General features: G+C 29.2%; 1 protein-coding gene across 1 annotated transcript in view; it reads right to left on the bottom strand.

Annotated features, from left to right (window-relative positions):
• The window catches only part of LOC122508048 (E3 ubiquitin-protein ligase UBR4), a 43,029-nt gene that overhangs the window by 18,689 nt on the left and 9,398 nt on the right, over window positions 1-14,942 (bottom strand). Inside the window, exons 7-17 of the mRNA XM_043621122.1 lie at window positions 9,902-14,470; window positions 8,156-8,313; window positions 7,832-7,987; window positions 7,015-7,216; window positions 6,561-6,750; window positions 6,079-6,456; window positions 5,378-5,820; window positions 2,801-2,914; window positions 2,512-2,715; window positions 2,196-2,378; window positions 1,918-2,092 (exon numbers count right to left, since the gene is read on the bottom strand). Coding sequence (XP_043477057.1) covers window positions 1,918-2,092; window positions 2,196-2,378; window positions 2,512-2,715; window positions 2,801-2,914; window positions 5,378-5,820; window positions 6,079-6,456; window positions 6,561-6,750; window positions 7,015-7,216; window positions 7,832-7,987; window positions 8,156-8,313; window positions 9,902-14,470 — 6,772 coding nt within the window. The remainder of the gene's footprint in view (window positions 1-1,917; window positions 2,093-2,195; window positions 2,379-2,511; window positions 2,716-2,800; window positions 2,915-5,377; window positions 5,821-6,078; window positions 6,457-6,560; window positions 6,751-7,014; window positions 7,217-7,831; window positions 7,988-8,155; window positions 8,314-9,901; window positions 14,471-14,942) is intronic.

Raw genomic sequence — 14,942 nt, 5'->3', positions numbered from 1 at the left:
AAGCAATTTATTATTTATGAAAATAATTGAATTCTTGACTCAAAATAATTGAATTTTCGGGAATAATTTTGTTATTTATAGAAAAAATTGAATTCTTGCCTCAAAATAATTGAATTTTTGGGAATAATTTTGTTATTTATAGAAATAATTGAATTCTTTCGAAGAATTACTTATGTAGGTACATAATTCAAATCTTGGGAAGAATTTTATTCAAATCTAAAAGAATAATTAAATTATTTCAAAAAAATTTAATTAAAATTGTATTCAAAATAATTGAAATCCTGCAATAAATTTTATTATTTATGAAAATAATTGAATAGTTGCAAAGAATTTTATGAAAATTTTCAAAAATAATTAAATTACTGAGAATTTTATAATTTATGAAAATAATTCAATTCAACGCAGAATTTTATTAAAACTATATTCAATGGAATTGAATTAATTTAAAGAATTTTATTAAAATGCCTAAAAATAATTGAGTTTTCGGGAATAATTTTGTTATTTATCGACATAATTGAATTCTTTGTAAGAATTATTTTTGAAAATAATTAAATTCTTCAAATGAGGTTAAAAAACATTTTTTTAAATAATTGATTTTGTTCAGGAATTGAAATTAAATTTTTAAAAATAATTACATTTTTTGAGCAATTCCTATAAAATTGTATTAAAAATGATTGAAATTCTGCTATTATCTATGAAATTTATTTTATTATCTATGAAAATAATTGAATAGTTGCAAAGAATTTTATTAAACTTTTCAAAAATAATTAAATTCCTGAGAAAAATTTTATTAAAATGTTTAAAAAGAATTTTATTGAAATGTCTCAAAATAATTTAATTTTTAGGAATAATTTTGTTATTTATCGACATAATTGAATTCTTTAGAAGAATTATTTATGTAAATAATTGAATTCTTAGGAAGAATTTTATTAAAATTTAAAAGAATAATTGAATTATTTCAAAAAATTTTTTAAAAAATTGTATGTAAAATAATTGATTTCTTTCGAACAAATTTATTAAAATATTTGTAAATAATTGAATTCCTGTGAAAAATTCTAATATTTTTGTAATTAATTGAATTTTTCAAAAGAAGATTAAAAAACATTTTTTAAAATAATTGAATTTGTCCAGGAATTGAAATTAAATTTTTAAAAATAATTACATTTTTGAGAAATTCCTATAAAATTGTATTAATAATAATTGAAATTCTATTATGAATTTGTGAAAATATTTGTGAAAATAATTGAACTTTTTGATTAATTAATTTAAAATAGTATTAAAAATAATTGAAATTCTTCGATGACTTTTATTATTTTTGAAAATAATTTAATTCTTGGTGAGAATTTTATCAAACATTTTTTTTTAATTTAATTTTCATGAAATTGTTATTATTAGTGAAAGTAATTGAATTCCTGTGAAAATTTTATTATTTACAATGAAAATAATTGAATTTTGAATGATGAATTTTATCAATTTTTTTTTAAATAATGAATTCTTTTGATAAATTTTATGAAAATACTAGATATTGAAAATAATTGAATTTGAATATTTTTTTAATATAAATTGAATCATTTTAAAAACTTTGATAATAATTTTTGAAAATAGTTTTTTTGTTTTCTAGTATTAGCGAATTTAAAGTAGTGGAAATTCTAAAAAAAAACAGAAATAGTAGATTTTAGTGACTGAAACTGTAAAAATTTCCAAAATAGTAGCATAACGTAAAAAAAGTAGTAAATAATAGGTTTTAGTAGATGAGTGCGAAGCCTGCATTTCTGACGCGTTCTGAAGAAAGGAACTCTTATTAGGTACCTTTTTTCGAAACAATTTCAATATTAAATTATTTAAAAACAAAATTAAAGTATTGGATTACAAGCTATTATTTATTCCAAAAAAAGGTAGAATAATTAAATTACTCACTCAGCAGTCGCATAATTACAAGATGAACTTCTCTCTTATTGCTTCTTTGGCAAATGTCACTTGTATCGGGATTTTCCATTTCCAATTCTTTCACCAAAATTTGCAATAGTCGTTCAACGCACGTTTTATCTCTTTCGTCCATACCATCGAGATCGGAAGTTAACATCAAAATTACCTGCGAAAAAAATACAAAAATTTATTAATAAATATTCAATTACAAATTTCGAGCTGTATGATCACTGAAAATTAAACTTTTAATTATAAACGAAGAACAATACCTGCATAAATGGAATTGCTAACACGCCAGAGACATTTGTCAAATCGGGAATAAATTGCATCAATTTATCAAGTAGCAAAAGTCTGATATCGTGAAGATTCATTGTATTTTCACCGACATTATCCGTATCTTGTTCCAATACTTGTTCCTGCTCCTGTTCCTGTTCTTGTTCCTGTTCCGTAGCCTGAAATATAAAACAAATTTCGTAAAAAAATATTCTTTATAATTAGAATTAATATAATTAATTTTGTCTTTTTTTCTCTTTTTGTTAGTCGAATGTTAATAAAAATTAAACAGATTTAAAAATTTCAACTAACGCTGAAAGCAGTCGCAGCACCGACGGAACTATTTTCAGAACGTGAAGGCTGACCGATATTCATTGAAGGTATACTTTCGGGAGCGTTGTCACCGTAGGCGGAACTTCTTCCGGAAACGTTGTGTTCGCCAGTGATGCTGTCAACTGCACTGCCACCTGAATCGCTTCCACCGCTTTCACTTCCTTTACTGCCACCACTTCCCCCCTTTTTTCGAAATAAAGAAAAGTATTAAAAAAACGCATTTACATAATTTAAAAAATAAATAAAAAATATAAAAAATATAACGCACTTGTTCGGCTGGCGAAGTTCTTAAAGTACTGCCGTCAGTTGCAGCCGTTGAACCCTCATCGTCCGAGCCTCCAGCAGAAGCTGTTGTGTCCGAATAATGACTTCCTTCTTGACCCTGAAGTTACGAACAAACAAAAAGAGTTAGAAAAACAATTTATAAAGGTCTCGTAAAATTTATTACTCAAAAAGAATTTATTTTAAAAACTAGCAAACGATAACCGCGGAACGCGGTACTCTATTTATTATTATTTTGTAAATTAAAAATCTTTATATTTTCAAGAATAAACATAAATTTTTGAATAATTATAGATTCAAAATTTAAGGAATTTACTTATTAAGTACATAATATTAAATATTCTTGTTTATTATTATTCAAAAATGTTAATAAAATTTTTCGCAAGAATTTCATTATGCTCATAAATAATAATATTTTTTAGAACAATTCAATTATTTTCAATACAATTTTAATAAAATTTCTCGAAATAATATAATTCCTTTTAAAATTATTATTTAAATGCAATTATTTTTTAAGAATTTTAATATAAATTCAATTATTTTCCACAATTTTGATAAAATTCTTTTTAAAAAATCAATGTTTTCAAAATTTTTAATAAAATTTCTTCAAAAAGTTTATTATTTTCAAAAATTCAGATAAAATTCTTCGAAGCAATTGAATTATTTTTATGAATTGTAAAATTCTTCGTAAGGATTTAAATTATTTTGATAAATAAGAAAATACTTTGCAAGAATTAAAATATTAACAGAAATAATAAAATTCTTCAAAGGAATTTAATTATTTTCAACAATTCTGATAAAATTCAGAATTGAATTATTCTGAATAAGAATTATTCAATTATTTTTATAAATTGTAAAATTCCTGTCAAGAATTCAATTATTTTTGTAAATAATAAAATTCCTCTGAAAAATTCAATTATCTCCAATAAAATTATGTATAATAAAATTTCTGAAAAGAATACAATGATTTTTATAAATATTATTTAAATTTAATTATTTTCAAGAGTTTTAAAAAAAATTCATTTGTTTTCAATTGTAATTCTGATGAAATTCTTGTCAAGAATTCAATTATTTTTATAAATTGTACAAGTCATGTCAAGAATTCAATTATTTTTTTAATAAAAAAATTCTTCGCAAGAATTAAAATATTAACATAAATAATAAAATTCTTCAAAGAAATTCAATTATTTTCAATACAATTTTAATAAAATTTCTCGAAAGAATACAATTATTTTTAAAAATATTATTTAAATTCAATTATTTTCAACAATTCTGACAAAATTCTTCTAAACAATTCAATTATTTTTATAAATTGTAAAATTCTTGCCAAGAATTCAATTATTTTTGTAAATAAAAAAATTATTCTGAGAAATTCAATTATTTCCAATAAAATTATCATAAAATTTCTCGAAAGAATTCTGATGAAATTCTTGTCAAGAATTCAATTATTTTTAAAAATTGTAAAATTCTTGCCAAGAATTCAATTATTTTTGTAAATAAAAAAATTTTTCTGAGAAATTCAATTATTTCCAATAAAATTATAATAAAATTTCTCGAAAGAATTCTGATGAAATTCTTGTCAAGTATTCAATTATTTTTGTAAATAATAAAATTCTTCTGAGAAATTCAGTTATTTCCAATACAATTATAATAAAATTTCTTGAAAGAATACAATTTTTTAAAAATATTATTTAAATTCAATTATTTTTAAGAGTTTTAATAAAAATTCAATTATTTTCAACAATTCTGAAAAAAAAAAAAAATAAAATAAAATAAAATAAATAAATAAATAAATAATAAATAAATAAATAAAAATAATAATAATAATAATAATAATAATATATAATAATATAATAATAATAAAAATAATAATAATAATAATAATAATAAATTCTTTGTAAATTCCAATTATATTCAAAATTTTCAATTAAAATTATTTAAACAAATTTCATTATTTTTACGAAATTTAATGAAATTCTTAAAAACAAATGTAATTCTTTACAAAAACTCTAATAAAATAGTTTAAAAATATTTAATTTGTTATGAAAAACTGTAACATAATTTAATAGGAAATTTATTAATTACAATTAATAATAAACACGATTATTTAAAAAAATGAAAAGAAAATCTTCAGAAAACTCAATTACTTTTAAAATTTTCAGTAAAAAATATTTTTAAAAACTCCTTTATTTTCAAGAAAATTGAAATAAATTCTTCAAAACAATACAATTATTTTAAAGAATTTTAATAAAAATCTTGCCAAGAATTAAATTATTTTCAATACAATTTTAATTACATTTTTTCGAAAGAATTCAATTATTGGAAAAAATGTTGATAAAATTCTTGAAATGACTTCAATTATTTTCAAATTTTTTAATAAATAATACTTTGCAAGAATTCAATGATTTTCAGTACATTATTTTAAAATTGAAAACATTTAAAAAGAAAAATTATTTCAAAAATTATAGGTTAAAATAACATATAGGTTTAATTTACATATTTAATTTAAAAAATAATAAATAATAAAAGAATAAAAGAAATAATAATAATTTGTGAATCTCACCAAGACGGCGACATTCAATCTCTCGACAGCCTGCGAAAGACCCTGAACGGCCAACGCTTGAATTCGATCTAATTCGGGTCCATTTAAATTCTCCAAACCCTGAAGTCCGGGAATATTGGCAAGACCCTGTGGAAAGCCTTGCTGAGGAACTTGACTGTTACCAGCTCTTTGCTGATCCTGTAGACTGAGGGCAATTGCCAATTCAACCATTACTTCATCGTCGTCAGCCGGTGGCATATCCAACAATTGTGGAAATCCTCCAGGACCAAGAAGCGCTTCCAGAGGATGATTTCCCGCTCGGCCTCCCGATGCTCGATTATCATCGTTACCACTCAACGCCATTGGATCATTTGCTTCAACTTCATATTGCTGTTCAACGTCCGCTGAATCTTGAGACGATTGCACCGAAATTTCTCGTTTTTCCTCTGTTTCCATCGGCGCACCTTTATAATTTAAATATTATCAATCGATAATTTCAACTCTATTATTTATACACTTTCGTTTAGGTGAATAATTAAATTATTTATCTTTTCATCTATTATGAAAAAAAAAATTAATCAGGACACTTTTTGGGGTCAATTTTTCTCGGATACCCTTAATTAATTAATTAAGAGATGAATAAAGAAATAAATAATAAAGAATTATTAATGATGAATAAATAGAAAAATAAATACTGATGAATAATTTGTGGAAGAAATTACCTGGAGTACTGCAATGTGGAGGACTCGGTATAAAAACACGTCGACGTTTATATCTGGGTCTCAAAACACGAATGATTGCTTGCTTTGCACTAAAGCTGATACTCGTGTCCGAGGATAATAATAATTGAAGATAAAGCTTCGCTGCCAATGGCGTGTTACCCTCAATGTCGCAGGTTGTAAAGGCGTGAATTATTTCAACAATCGCGTGAATTGTTGCCTCTGTGTGAGTCAAACCTGGCACCACAACTGGCGCCAGGGCCATATTTTTTGGATACGCAGCATAAAGTGACCACAAAACGTCCATTAATTGCACCACCAAATGTTGATTCTTATCAGTCGTCGATTGTGAATCAAGACGATCCTTTTCGAAAACGGGAACTGGAAGAGGAGAACATTTCCCATTAAATCAATTAAATCTATTAATATTAATTATTAACTAACTAAACTATTAATTAATTAACTTTGTTAAACACTGTACTTACTACTCGATATATCGATTGATTTAGCAGAATGCTGATCGGCAAACTTGGCTAAATTACCAGGACGAGCAACGGCAATATTTCGAACAATAAGAACAAGTCGGTAAAAATTCTCCGCATCAATGTCACGTGGATCATTTATTTTTTGCATTGAACTCAATGAATCGAGAACATGCGACAGAAGTACTTGATCCTGAAATAATGAAAAGCAGATTAAAATAATTTTCAAATATGTCAAAATTTCAAATAACTTGTAAATTATTTCAATTATTGTTATAGAAAATATTGTTAAAAAAATATTTATATTATAATAAAAAACATTTAAATTATTATTTTTATCAAGTTATTGAATTATTAAAATTTATTTTTCAAAAATTAAAAATTGCTCTTCTATTTATCGTTTTATATTCTATTTATTATTTTATTGAAAATATATTATTTTTCTATTAGAATTTACCTTGTGAGAGTGATAGGATAATTTTGAATTGTGTAGAGCAGCTAGAAGCGAAGTTGTGTGCACTTGAACTTGTTGTGGAATTGGTAGTGTCAAAAGATTAGAGGCAACTTCAATTGCTGTTGATTTTAATGAGGATTTATTTTCATCACTGGAAGAGAGAGTGAAGGAGGAAACTAGAACTTGCAAGATACTAGACGTCATCCTAAAATTGAAGAAATTACATTATTAATATTAAAAATCGTATTAGATTCATTACAGTAAATAATTACTGCTAACAATAATTAATGACTAATACTTAATTACTCAGAATAATTAATCACTAACAATTAATAACTAACAATTATTAATAACTATCTAATAATTAATTACTAACAATAATTATTAACTAACAATAGACTAATAATAGATAAATAACTATAATAATAAATTACAATATAATAATAATAATAAGAATAATACAAAAATGGAATTTGTAATTTCTATTTAAAAATAAATTAATAAACTATAAAAAATATTTCCATATTTATAAGGCCAAAAATGTAAACACGTTTTAGAAAAGAAGTTGCACTACGGGAGGAGTGACTTCTTCTTCTTACCTTTCAATATTTACAGAATCATCCTTCACAGGTCTGATGCATTATTATAAAAATAAAAATTATAAATTTTGTGTACACGTTTTTTTTTTCGAAGAATACAGAATAAAGGGCCGTGGATTAAACGAAAAATATAGTAGAAAATCATGCAAACGAAAAAGTGATTCAGAGAAATTGAATTAAAATTCGAGATTCTTTTTTAAATGACAAATAATTTTACTCACTTGTCAATAGATGTTAGTGTCACTGGAGAGACAAGTGTACTTTCATTTTCATTATTGACAGGTGCTCCAGTTGCAGCAGGAGCCGATGTCGATTGTCCAGCGGTAATTTCCTCCGGTTCTTCTGGCCAACCAAAGGCATCTTTCGTTTTTCCATATCTAAATTTAATTTGCAATAAATTTTAGTGACAAATTTTCTCAGTATGTTTATAATGAAAAATTGTGTCCTTTCCGGCGATGTGTCACTTACCGGTGAAAGGGCAAAAAAAATTGCCCTTTCACCGGTAAGTGACACATTTTTTCTTTCATGTAAAAAAGAAAACTTACACTTTAATTGAATCGACCATAATGACGCCCTCGGCATCTTGCGATGGACCAAAAGTAATGACTAATTTTTTATCCGCTTGCAAGCTTTCCTCTCTTGTTAAAGGAATATCGAACCATCTGCTTCGCGTCAGCATTATTCTGACACTTCTGCCGAAAATCTGCAATTTACTTTCAATATTAGTATCAAGAGTGTCGAAAATCAATTTTGTAAAAGTGAAAAAAAGATGAAAATAACAAAAATTTTATTTTATTTTTCCTTGCGTTTTGCCCGAATTCCGGACAACATTTTGACTTTTTCCCTGACTATAAAGAATATTCTGATTCACTCTAAAAATAATTAGACAGTCAAAGAATGTTCTATTACATTTATTTACAAATTTTTTTTAATTGTAAAATTATTCGAAAACATCAATTTCCTTTTTAAATAAATATGTAATCATTATTATTTTTCCAAAGGAATTCAAATTCAATTAAATTAAATTTCAATTCAATTAAATTTCAATTCAATTATTTTCTGGAATTTCCAACTAAAAGTCTTCTTTAAATCAATTATTTTTGATAATTTTTGAAAAAGTTCTTTGAGAATTTTTAAATCCATTTGTTTACAATTCAATTTTACGAAATTTCTATTATTAGGAAATTCTTCAATTAAATATATATTAGAAAATAAAAACTTCAAATAGTTTAAAAAAAATTATTTCTATAAAATTAATAATTAAAATTATGAAACCTTTTCAAAATTCAATTATTTATAAAAATTCACTCTTTTAATATTCAATTATTATTATTAAAAATTTTAACGGAAATTTATTTTTAAATAAATTTTTATTCGAAAATTCTACGAATTTTCAATTATTTAAATACGAAAATAAATAATTTATTGAATAATTGAATGTTTCTCAAAAAATTGAATTTTAATAAAGAATTTTATTAAAAAAATTTTAAATATTAAATGCTTTTGACGAATTTTAATATAATTTTTAAGAATAATTTCATTTTTCTAGAAATTCGATTAAAATTGCATTAAAAATAATTTAATCCTGTAAAAATTTTATTTTTCTTAAATACTTGAATTATTGACAAGAAATTTATAAAAAATCTGTAAAGAATAATTGAATTTCTATAAGATTTTTCTTATTTATGACAGTTAATTGAAAATAATTGAATTTCTGTAATCATTTGTAACTTCTCCAAAATTCAATTTTTTTTTTTTTGTATTTTTAACTAAAACTCTTCTATAAATCTATTATTTTTATTATTATTTTTAAATTAAATATTATTTTTAAAGAATTTAATAAAATTCGTTGCAAGGATTCAATTATTTTCATAAGTAATAAAATCATTTACAGGATTTCAATTATTTTTAAAATAATTTTAAATGAATTTCTCGAAAAATGTAAATATTTTCAAAAATTTTCATAAAATTCTTTTAAGAAATAATAAATTATTTTTATTAATTATTACTTTTTGTAATTCTAATTGTTTCGGAGAAAATTTAAATTCTTTCGAGGAATTTAATTCAAATTTCACTGAAAATAATTGAATTCTTCTAAAAAATTAAAAAAAAAATTTTGAAAATAATTGAATTCTTGACAAAAATTTCTGCAAATTAAATTATTTCCAAGAAAATTAAAATTCTTTAGGAGAATTTATATAAAATTGTATATTAAAAATAATTGAATTCTGTTTACGCGCTAGTTTTGCTAGTTTTATAAAAAGAAGGAAAGTAAAAAATTCAAGTCTTACTTCAACAAAGAGAGGTGCCCGTTGAATATCCTGATTTCCCAATTGAACTCTAAATCCCGTCATGACTAGAGTGGGATCATTATTATTGACCTCAACATTAAAACCAAGTTGTCTCGTCGATGCAACATACATCCCAGTGGTATTCAATCGATGTTTAATTTGTGCCACATTATAAATCTGCAGCAAGTCATTTCCACCGAATTCAACGTCATTCATCGATTGACAGTGTTCGAAGAAATCAACCGGAAATACGACCGATCCCGATGGTTTTCCCGTTTTCATCGCCTTCTTCTTTTTCGTCTGCTTAATGGTGGCAATTGTTCCCACCGGTTGAACATTCGGCGACATCCAAAATCCCGTCTGATCCATCGCCGCCATATAAACTCTCAAACTTCCATCCTCACAGAGCAAAATCAACGTTGTTCTATGCTCCGCATTTGAACTCGAGTGTCTAATCGCGACAATATCCATTATTTTCGCCTTTGCCGGCACAACCTTAATTTCCTGTATCATTATTGTTTCGGGTTTGATCATCAGAATCACGGGATTATTACTGCTTTGGAGAACGGAGCAGACCAAACCGGGATGATTGGCAATTTCACTCCATTGACAAAGTGGTTGGGGTTGATTGTTATTTGATTTGTTGCCGTTGGTTTTGTTCGCTAGATTGATCATGAAGACGATATTTATCTCGAGATTCATGTATTTTAACGGGGCGATGAAACTCTTGCCGCAGGCGTAACTGAAGAAGAGAAGTTGCAAAGCGTGGGAGTAGTAGATCGAGACACCGCCGCCTCCCACTTGACCGTTGTCCTTAATTTCTGGGTGATAGATATCGAGCGTGTTTGTGACGTAAAATGGTCCGTGCTTTGCGAGACTCTCTTCGTCCATCGCTTGACTGTAGATATAACCGGCTGAGGACATTAGCAGCAGGTGGAACATTCCATCTTCCGCGTGAATGAAAGTACAGTCACGAATTTTCCCCGTTGGAACCAGGAAGTAGTACTGAGGACTTAGAGCGTCTTTGCTGAGATCGTAGATTTTGACAAAGTCCGCGGTGACAAGGGCCAGTTGGGTCTGCGAGCCTGGGAGCCACAAGGCCTTGATGATGAAGTTTCCGGTCTCTAGATGCGGATGCAGTACCAAGTGATCACTGACAGTTCCCGAACTGTTGAAAGTCAGGACATGACAGTCCTTGAGTCCGCACACCGCCAGAAAGTCCTCGTTCCACTGATTTCCGGTTATTGACAAAACTGTAAATGGAATCGGCGCTGAGGCCAAACGAGTGAGGGTTAATTTTCTTTTCGACGAATCGGCCTGTTTTAGTAAAGTACTCAATTGTAGAACCGTGATCTTTCCCTTCTCGTGTGAAACGGCGAGATGCTGTCGTTTGCCATGGGGGGACGAGAGGCAACACATGGCGACTCTCCTGATCATATGCGCCGAGAGTAATTGTCTAATCGTCTGCCCCTGATCGCCCGAGTAGTTCATCCTCACATTCTCAAAAGCCCCCTCCTGGGAGCCCAACGTAGGCAGCATCAACTGATCCGTATGCTCGAATTTCTTATCCAACAGATGAAGTTGTCTCAGCGCCAACTGACCCCTAGAGTGGCAGCCAACAGCCGAATGTTTTCGACAAGACGCCTCAACAGCCGGCACCAAATTACTGGTCAACTCCACCAACGACGATATCAATTCACTAGACCACAATTGCGCCAAAATCCAGTCCTTCGATCCCTCCAGTTGCTTCGAAAGTGCTGACAATTTCTGCCTATCCTTACTCGATCGCTCACTCTTCTCGTGAATCGGACTCGACGCTCTCCTCCGTAAACTACTCGTCAAATGCGTAGTGTCCGAATTCCCCGTCCCATAGGCAATATTATTCCCCACAATCTGATGCTCCGAACTCTGTGGACTTCGTTTCATCAAAGCCTGACACGAGGCATCGTCCTTAGCTCCACAGTCACAGAAAAAATTCCCATACTTCGCATAGGTAACATCGTGTCCCCTGTGACAAACCCGAGCACAAACCGTACAAACCCCCACTCCATCCACCATATTACAATCATGACAGTGATACCAATGCTGATTCATAAACTCCTTCTGAGTTATCGTGAAAGTACAAAGTTTATTACAAAGACTATCCTCGTCCGAATCCTCCGCCGCACTGTCATCGTCCTCATGCACCAACTCCTCATTCCAATCACTGTCATTCACATCATTCACCGGCGTCGCTCCCTCCCAAGGCGGACTCGTCGCCCTGTCCTGCGAATAATTCTGCGGACAAACGGCGGAAACCACATCCGCAATGTAGTTCAAAACACAACAACCCGCCTCAATATAACCCGATGGTTTCTCAAGTTGTGGATCGCTCATCAACTGCTGTTTACAGACCTCAATCCATCCGGTCGCCGCCTTGAATAATAACTTATGACCTTTATCGGTCCCCACATCCGCTAGGGTCGACATCACTTGCATCAAATCCGTGAAGCTAACACCCTCGACACTCGACAGAATATGATAGCCCAAGGGAATCAACGCCTGGAGCATCGTCACGGATACATTATTTCCACTATTCTCCTTGACGATATAATTCGTCAACGACTGTAACAGCTGATTATTTTCCTCCAGCGCTTGATAATGATTATTCTGATTCACCTTTCCATCCACGAGAATATTCTGCCAAGTTTCCGTCCCCTCCTCCTTTCGCTCCTTCCTCTCCCCAAGTATCACATGTCTCAACCAAGTTTGCAATTTCTCATTCTCGACCGTCGATAAATTCGCCACCGAACTACACAATCGATCCAAAGATCCATCATTCACTTTCTCCGCAGTCTTGAATAATTTATTGAAAAAATGCAAAACATGCGTTCCAAATTGTTGCGAAGCCAGTGGCGAGGCAATCGACAGCAATATTGACATCAACTTCCGATTTGTATCCGGAGCAAAGAATTCTGCGAGAGCCTTATAACCAACCGGTTTATCAAGCAAATACTCCCAGTACTTGATATAGTTGGTCAATATTTTCTCGTCGATCGTTATATTGATTGCCTCCTCACTATTACTCGTGTAATCGATAATCAAATCGTAAGTATACGAAAGAATGAAGAGATGAACTCGTAACTGTCTAGGTTCACTGTCCGTATCGCCGAGTATTTTCCCCAAAGTCTTCGATGCCATCTCTTGAACATAATCAGTTCGCGCATCGATTGTCAACGGTATCAGTATATCGATCGCCTCTTCGCGAATTTGGGAGATTTCCGATATTTCCAAACCCGAGATCGGATTAACATACTCCATTATAAAATTCACGAGCGAGTAGAGTAGATTTTTCAGCGAGGAATTTATGGAAAATGTCCCAAATTCAGAGAGGGGGTTAATATGATGATTTATCGTGGCTAGAATATAGCTTTCAGCTGGTATAATATCGTTGACGTACGTATTCCAAGGAATGTGGGCCGCATTTATAGATTTCCATTTATCGAGAGCCGAGCGAACATTGCTTGAAAGTAGATTCACCATCGAAGTTTCGAGTGACCAACCAGTCATTGATGTTATTCCATCCATTGCGATGATAATGTCAAGAACGGAAAAATCTCTCGCATTATATTTACATTGATCCGAAGCTTCTTGAGCTTGATACAAAACACTCGATTTACATGCTAAAATCACTGATCTCGTTAATTTTAACACATGAGGTAAAATGTCTATTAGCATTTTATTAATATTCGAAGTTATTGACTCTTGTGATTGATTTTTCGATTGCTCAATATTGTCATTCGATGTTTTATACAGACTTTCGTCCATAATAACTTGTAATTTGCCAATTACTGCCGACAATATTGTCAGGGAACTCAATTTCGGTAGGGAATTCTTTGGTAATATTTTCTCCTCCTTCACTTCTGGTATTAAGGCTTTTATCGCATTTTTAGCGAGTGTAACGTCATATTTCAATGATGTGACTGTTGACGAAATTGTTTTTAATAAATTTTCCGCATATTGTGTGTACATTCCTTGTTTGACGAGACAATCCTTCATCCAGCCGGTGAATGCTTTACAAGCGGCCCTCGGTCCCCAGATTAATGAATAAAGAAGCATTGGAGTTGAGGGAATTTCCTCGCCCAATGCCAATTCGTCCATATAGGCTGTCGATGGTGGTAGCATGAGAAGTAATCGCCAACAAATGGAAAAACAATATTGCGTTGCACATAGACCGGTGAATGTCATTTTATCCTTTGCATCTGGCGATTGCTTTCTTGGAATACTGGTTTGATTGATAATATTGAGAATATCAATTAATGCATCGACAAGAAGGGGATATTTCATTTTGTCCGATGTGCCGAGGACAAAATTACAGGCCAAACCATCGAGTTTCGGTGTATCTTGATTATTAAGATCGGCAATTGTTAAATTGTAGAATTTCGGTTTTATTGATAATTCATCTTGTGGTGTGAACTTTTTGTAATTGTCTTCAATCTCCTTCCATGGTGTGTAAATTCTTGATGCCTGTTTATTCCCTTCTTTTGCGTCGCACACTAAACTCGTTCCCGATAAAAGATTCCATTGCACCTGTAAATAGAATATTAAAAAGTGAATTTTTTTTAAAGAAAAAATTAATTAATTAATTTTTTTAATTAAAAATCAATAAAATATTTTGGATTCTAAATATACAATCAGAATAAAACTTTTTTTGATTCTAAATCAGATTTTGCCAGAAAAATTTCATTTTATTTTCCCTTAATTTTAATTTAATTTTAATTCACTCTAAAAATAATTAAATCAGGACTGGAACAAGTGAAAGTATTTAAAAATACGAACTTTACGGAACAAAAATAAAAAATTACGGACCAATTACTGAAAAAAATATAACCAGACCAAGTCAAATAATAGAACATTTTACTTAAAACTACAAATTAATTCAATTATTATTTTCAAGAATTTTTAACGAAAATTCTTCTATAAATCGATTCTTTTTAATAATTATCGAAAAAGTTCTTTGACAATTTTCAAATCAATTTCTTTACAATATTCAATTTTACGA

The sequence above is a fragment of the Leptopilina heterotoma genome, unplaced genomic scaffold (assembly GCF_015476425.1).
Source record: "Leptopilina heterotoma isolate Lh14 unplaced genomic scaffold, ASM1547642v1 Lhet_52, whole genome shotgun sequence".
Classification (NCBI taxonomy): Eukaryota; Metazoa; Arthropoda; class Insecta; order Hymenoptera; family Figitidae; genus Leptopilina; species Leptopilina heterotoma.
Note: the sequence above shows the minus strand (reverse complement) of the source record. Positions and strands in the feature narration are given on the sequence as shown.